We start from the raw sequence: 6,809 nt of genomic DNA on the forward strand, positions 1-6,809 counted from the left end.
CGGCTGCTTCCTGCCCTGCACCTGCTGGACCGCAGCCTCCTCCAGGCTGCGGCTCCTGTGCCCTGGGCTGTGGGGCCATGTCCGCATCTCTGCTGCTCTCCAGACTTCTCGGGAAACGCTGCTTTGTGCAGTCAAGTTCCTGAAAAGGAAAGATCTTGAAAAAACTGTGAAGAAACAGAAACTCTTGAAGTTCACTGAACTCCTGGTAAGGAGGGCCTGCATGCCCCAGCCTCAGGCTGGAGAAGGCCCCTGAGGGTGGTGCTCAGTGTGCGGGGCTGGCAGCTGTGCCCCTGCCCGCTGCTGCAGCCAGAGGCCCCGCGGGCTCTTCTCCAGGCTCCCGTGGGCCCGAGCTGGGTGCCCATGGAGCCCCGGCCCGGCGGGGCTGTGGGGCGGGCCGGCACCAGGGCTCCCCGGGCAGCAGCTGGCCCTCCGCCCCCTCCCCTCGGGAGCCCTTGGCCAGCGGCTGCTGGCTGCGCCTCAGGGCTGTGCGGGCAGGGGAGGCCGGCGCTGGGCGCAGGCAGCGCCCGGCCCAGGGGCTGAGCCCGCACCAACCCTTCCTTCCTGCCGCTCTCTCCAGCTGGCAGAGGACAGGAGCCGAGCGGCCGAGCACCTGCGCCGGGCTCTGCGCTACGTGGAGAGCCCACAGGAGCCCCTGCGAGAGGCGGCCGTCGGGTTCATGGGTGAGTCCCGAGCCTGGGCTGCCCCTCCCCTCCCCGGCCCGCCGCAGCTTGGCCCCAGCCCCACCTGCTGCCCCGGCAGCGCCAGCCGTTCCCTGGGGCGCCGTGGAGCCCCGCCTGGCCTGGGCATTGCTGCTGCCGCCCTCTGGCAGCCTGTGCCCTGGGGCGGCAGCATGCGGCAAGGGCCGGGCTGAGCCCTGCTGGGCCAGCAGCCCGTGTGGCCACAGCGCCGGCAGCACCGCTGGCAGGGAGCTGTGCCGCTGGGGCCGTGACAGGCTCTGTGTTCACAGGCATGGCCGGGCGGCGCCTGACGGGGCAGCAGCAAGAGCTGCAGCTGATCTGCACTGGTGAGTGAGTGAGGGCAGCGGGCTGACAGCGGGGGCTGCTGGGGGGAGCTGCAAGCCCTGCCCCGGCTGCGGAGGGCTCAGCTCCCGTGGGCAGAGCACAAGGAGCTTTCAGGGCCCCGTGGGCCATTCGTGGCCAGCAGCTTCGGGCTGATCCCCTTGCTCCCTGCTCCCTCCTGACCACGGCAAGAGCCGGCTGGGATGGCCCTTGCAGGGGGCTCTCCTCGGCTCCCCACAGATCCGGCTCTGACCGTGCCTCTGTTCCTCTCTCTTGCAGCCCTGGAACGCCTGACGGAGGACACGAGCAGTGCCGTGTCGCAGCTGGCACTTGAAACACTGCATGTCCATGGGGAAATACAGCGTGGGCGATATTCCACCATCCAGAGGCTGCAAGATCAGCTGCGCAGGTCATGGAGGGCTCGGCCTCGTCTGTCGGGGCTTGGCTCGCTGTGCTGCCAGAAGACTTAGGAGAAGAGCTGATCCTGGAGGCTGGGGCAACCTGAGCCAGGGGTAATTTTCCTTTTCTTTAATATTTTTCTGTTCTTCTTTTCATTGTTTTATCTATATTGAAAATAACTAAATTATAGGGTATATATAATTATATATATTATTATAGATTATAGATTACTGTAAATAATTATAGAATGTGTTATGATACACAGACTGCCAGGAGCTTTTCTTTGCTGCCCAGGGTCTGCAGGACAAGAGGCAGGAAAGGGTGAAAAGGGAGCTTGTGCTCAGCAGCACAGCAGGCTGAGGGGTCCTGAGGCCCTGCAGGGGGAAAAGGGTGCTTGTGCTCAGCCAACTGCCCAGGTGTGCAGTGTTGCAGGGAAAATGGCCAGAAGCCCCTTGGCCTTTGGTGGCTCTGCTGAAGCCTTTGTGCTGCCCACAGAGCAGCTGGGCAGGGGCCGGGGCTGTGGGGATCCCTGCCAGAGTGGTGCCTGGAGATGGCCACAAGCCCTGTGCCAGGCAGGAAGCGCCATCCGTGTCCTCCTGGCCACGTGCTGCTGGCTGCCTTGCTGAGGGCTCCCAGGCGCCTCTGGATGGGGCTGCTCTGGAGCTGCTGTGGGGCTGCGGCGCTGCTGCCGGGCAGCTTGGCCAGGCTGGGGGAGACCCTGAGGGGCTGGGGCGCTGGCAAGCCCTGGGCAATGGGCTGGCAGAGGCCATAAGCAGCCCCCCAGCAGCTGCCTTGATCCTGACAGAGTTGACTTGCAAGAGGGATCCCGGGCACTGTGTAACTAACATCATTGGTGCTATGGGAAACCCAAATGCAGGGAAATCTCAGACCTTTGGTCTTGTCAGCAAAGCTTAGAATTAAGCACAGGATTTGATCTGAGACCTTGGAAAGGGCTTCCAAACTTAGGTGCTAGAAGCGAGAATGCAGATTTCTAGTTTATAGCAGAGACACGGGGAGGAATGTTGAAGTGGAGGACAGTTTAGAGTTTTAGAGTCCAAGATCTAGAAAAAATAAAAGTAGTTACAATGGAAAACAAGAAGCTTAGGATGCAGTGCTGTAGGTTTGTGTGTCATAACATGATTGGCTAAGGAAGCTTACACTGTAGCATGAGTCCCTAAGACGAAATATTGAAGGGTTGGCTTCAAACCACAAATATCTTTGTTGGCCGTGTCTTCTTGGCCAAGAAATCCTTCAAAGCTCTTGTAACTACAAGTCTTGCGGCCCTGTGAGCCATGCGGTGGAGATGTGAGCCAAACTCACCCTTCCTGTCTATGTAGAAGTGAAGAAAATGCAATGGCATCATGTAAAATACTCAGAGGTCTGCTCTCTAGCTCGTTCCAAACTCCTTCAACTCCTGCAGAGTGGGATTTAGCTACAAAGAGATGACAGGGACCCTTAGTGCTGCCTCTTTGACTCCAGAGCAGTTGCTTTAGAATCTTTCACATAAGCCTGTGTAGTCATGTGCCAGAAATGGATCATTTGAAGAAACTTTCCCAAGTGACTTGCATGGAGGTTTGTTTGAAGGGTATTTGAGGAGAAAGGCTCCCAGCAGAGGTCTGGGCTTTGGCCTAGCTGTGTCCCCTGTCCCCTGCTGATTGTGAAGTGTGCCATCAGCTGCAGGGCTTTCTGGGCTAAAAATGTCATCAAGTCACTTGGACTTGCTCGTTATGGCCTCTAAAAGCTGGACCCAATTTTGGGGCAAATTTGGAGACCGCATCTATGGGTGGATGGAGCACCTAGGATTTTCCCAATTGCTGGGAATGGCTCTCCAGGTCCCTGGAGTATCCATCCCATCTGGTTTTGTTTGTCCTGGTTCCCTGACAGCTGGGGCCCTGGGCAGAGCCCTGAGAGCCTGGTCTGCCCCCAGGGAAGGAGAAGGAGCCCCTGGAGAAGCTGTACCGGGTGGGGATGCTGCTGCTGCTGCTGCTGTTGCTGCTGCTGCTGCTGGAGACAGTGAGGGTGACATCAAGGATGACAAGCTCTTCCTCAGCCTGGCCACTGGAGGCTGAAGGTGATGGACTTTGATTCTGGCACCTTCTTCAAAGCCAAAGCCCACAGGGAATTTGCAGATGATTCCCCAGCTGGGGAAATTCTGCCAGATTTGGGCATGGCTCAGCCTGGCTGGGAACCAAAGGCTCCCCCTTTGCTGGGGCAGATGCAGCTCATTCTTCAGTGGCTGCCCAGCTGCTTTTGGCAGGGCTGGGGCATGGGCTGGGGTGGGTACGAAATGGGAGTGGGCTCCTGGCCCTGCCAACAGCCCCCAGCACCCACCGTGCCCCGGGCTGGGGCTGGGGCTGAGGCAGCCAGCCCGACACAAACAAAGCCCCATGGTGGGAGCAGAGGTGGGGCTCCAGAACCCGTGCTGGGGCTGCTTTGCTGTGCAGGCAAGGAAGGGCTTGGGCTGCTCCACTGCCCTTGTTTGGTTTGGGATCACCGTGATTTTGGGGGGCAGTGCAGGGTGGAAGAGAGAAAGTGTGGGCTTCCCTCACCCGTGGCTGGGTTTTCACTGGCATGTGGGGGTTGGGCCTTCCTCAAGGCCCTGACAGAGATAAGAGTTTTTACTGTTTTTCTTGTTTTCCCTTTTTGCATCTCATCTCTTTTCAAGAATGTGTTGTTTGTTTTTCCAGAGGAAGCATTCCACGTGGTCCAGTGTGGATGGGGAAGTGCTTGGGAGCAGCTGTGGCGTGGATGGGCCATGCCCTTGGAGAAGGCTGAGGACATGGTTTGGGAGCAGCTTTTCTTGCAGCCGTGGCTGGCGTGAGGTGGGTCCCTGTGTGCTTGGCAGGGTGGGATCAGAGCTTTTGGGAGCTTGCAGTGAGCACAGGAGCATCCTGCTCTGGGCAGCTGCTGAGGGCTGGATGTGCCGTGGCTGGCTGCAGGCTGGGCACATGTGCTGCCCTTCTGCTCTGCTGCCAAAGGCAGCAGGGATGGGCAGCTCTGGGCACAGCTCTGGGCACAACCAGCATGGCCGGGGCACCGCAGGCCTTGGCACAAGGGCACAGGAGCCCTCAGCTGACGGGCGCTTTCTGCTTTCTCTCCTTGCAGCCGGGCTCTGCGGGTGCTGAGGCTGCTCTGGGCTCTGCCAGGGCTCTTCTGGGCTCAGCCCTGGGCCCAGCTGGGCTGGCTCTGCCCTCACATTGCTCTGACAGCTCTGCATCAGACGAGCCCATTGCGAGCACAGTGCCTGAGCTTTCTGCTTTGGCAGGTGAGTGAGACTCTGCTGCAGGCCCAGAGATTGCAGCTGGGGACACACATCCAACTGGCAAGGACCCAAACTCTCCACAGTCCCAGCTGAACGCCTGGATCTGCACAGGGTGTTTTGTCTGTCCCATTCTTCCTTCTTGATTGGCTGGAATTGTGCAATTGCACTTTCTTCCTCCTCTAGAAGTGCCACGAGTGGGCCAAAGCTGGTGAGTGGGCCGTGCTCCTGAGGCAGTGCAGTCTGAAGCTGGTGGATGGAGAATTGCCCTTCTGCACTGCCAAACCAGAGCAAAAAGCCATAAGTGGGACTTTGTGTCTCTAAGAAATCCCTGCCAGTTTCAAAGGGAATGTGCAGCTCATTTCCAGGCTGAGAAGGAAGGTCATTTTCTAAAGGATTTGGGGTTTGACAGAGTTTCCATTCCCAGTCCTGCTTGGATCTGGAAGGGTACAAAGCAATTTCCTCTTGCTTCGACCACAATTTCAAATACCAATATTGGAAACAAAGCCCAAAATCTTTTAAGAGTCTACTGAGGTGACAAAGATGGATCCATGCCATCAGCACATTGAAAATGTAAATAACTGAGTTGTTTTCTTTAAAAAGATAATTTTCCTCTTAATGCAAATAATGTAACTTTGCATTTATGTTTTGGTTTTTTTCTCATTACCTGTATGTTATGTTTTTTCACTAACACTAGGATTTTATTCTTATCTTTTACAATTTATCAATTTTTTTCCTTTTTCCTTTTTTTTTTTCCTTTAAATAGAAAACATGTCCTATAAAAGGAATGTCCTTTGCTCCTGGTTCCCGTGTGGAGCAGCTCCCTTCCTGCTGGCTGAGCTGCTCAGGCAGAGCCCAGCAGCTCCTGGCCCTGCAGGGCTGAGGCTTTTCCCCGTTGCTGGGCACAGACTGATGGAGCAGCACTGCTGAACACGGGCACACAGAGGGACCAGCAGCAGCTGCCTTTGGCCACCTGAGGCTCCAAGGCCCAAACTCTGAGCAGCCAGGGCTGGAAGAGACTGGCAGGATCTGAACCCTGACTCCGGGCCAGGGCTGCACAAATGACCCCACAGCAGCAGCAGCAGCAGCAGCAGCAGCAGCCGCAGCAGCAGATGGAGCTGACTTTGAGCACAGCCCCTGCCCCTCTTCCCTCCCGTGTGCAGCGGTGTCACAGCAGCCTGAGGCACCTGGGAGCCCCCACTGCCAGCAGGGACTGGAGATGGCAGCCCTGGGCTCCTGGAGGCTGTGCAGGGAACGGAGCTGGGCACTCCCTGTCCATGGGGAGCTTCCAGATGGAAAAGGCTGCTGTGCCCAGGCAGCTCCAAGGGCACAGACAGGAGGCTCTGGAGCACTGGATCTGTGCCAGTGCCACAGTCCTGGGCAGCAGCCAGCGAGCCCTGGGGAAACAGAGGGCACAGCAAGAGGGACAGAACCAGGCAAGGGCAGAGACTGGAGAGAGCCAGGCCTGGGAGCAGGAACAGCTGCTCCATTGCACTCTTGGAGAAAGCTCTTGGCTGGTTCAAAGCGCTGAAAGGCGTGAAGGGCAGAGAGGAGGCCACAGCAAACAATGCTCCTGTTTGCACAGCCTCCCCTCTCCGTGTCCCAGAAGGAATTGCATGGACTGTGTTCTTCTCTCCGAGTCGTCACATTGAGCATGAGCAGGTCAGCACCAGGAGCTGAAGGAGCTGAAGCCTCAGGCCACAGGAGCTGGGCAAGAGGGAACTTTTGGAGCAAAGTAATGCTGCTAAAATAGCCCCAGCTCAATGCAGTGGATAGAATCATGGAATCACAGAATCCTTTCTGTTGGAAAAGCCCTCTGAGCTCAGCCAGTGCAGCCGCTCACCCAGCAGTGCCAAGCCCAGCACTAAACCACGTCCCTGAAGTGCCAAGGCCTGGACACCAGCCCTGAGTGAGGCCTGGACAGCAGGCCCTGAGCCAAAGGTGGCCTCTGGATGAACCTTCCAAGCAAACGTTATCTTTGTATCTGCTCCCTAATGAAATGTGCATGGTCATTAGCACTGAGATAGATGTAGCCACTCATTAGTGAGACATGGATTGACCTTTGTGTATTTAGAAGCCAGACAAGGCCATGAAATCTGACATCTGGCCTTGTTTGGGGCTGTATGGTCAAA

At 57.2% G+C, this 6,809-nt stretch overlaps 1 protein-coding gene across 1 annotated transcript in view; it reads right to left on the minus strand.

Annotated features, from left to right (window-relative positions):
• LOC128943468 (serine/threonine-protein kinase pim-1-like) overlaps positions 1–3,991 on the minus strand; it is a gene marked incomplete at its 3' end in the record, with an annotated part of 89,898 nt that extends 85,907 nt beyond the window's left edge. The window contains exon 1 of the mRNA XM_054286404.1: positions 3,968–3,991. Coding sequence (XP_054142379.1) covers positions 3,968–3,991 — 24 coding nt within the window. The remainder of the gene's footprint in view (positions 1–3,967) is intronic.
• Positions 3,992–6,809: the final 2,818 nt, after the last annotated feature.

The sequence above is a fragment of the Melozone crissalis genome, unplaced genomic scaffold (genome assembly GCF_028551555.1).
Source record: "Melozone crissalis strain CALT ecotype California unplaced genomic scaffold, PUWL_Pcris_2 ptg000046l_1, whole genome shotgun sequence".
Lineage (NCBI taxonomy): Eukaryota > Metazoa > Chordata > Aves > Passeriformes > Passerellidae > Melozone > Melozone crissalis.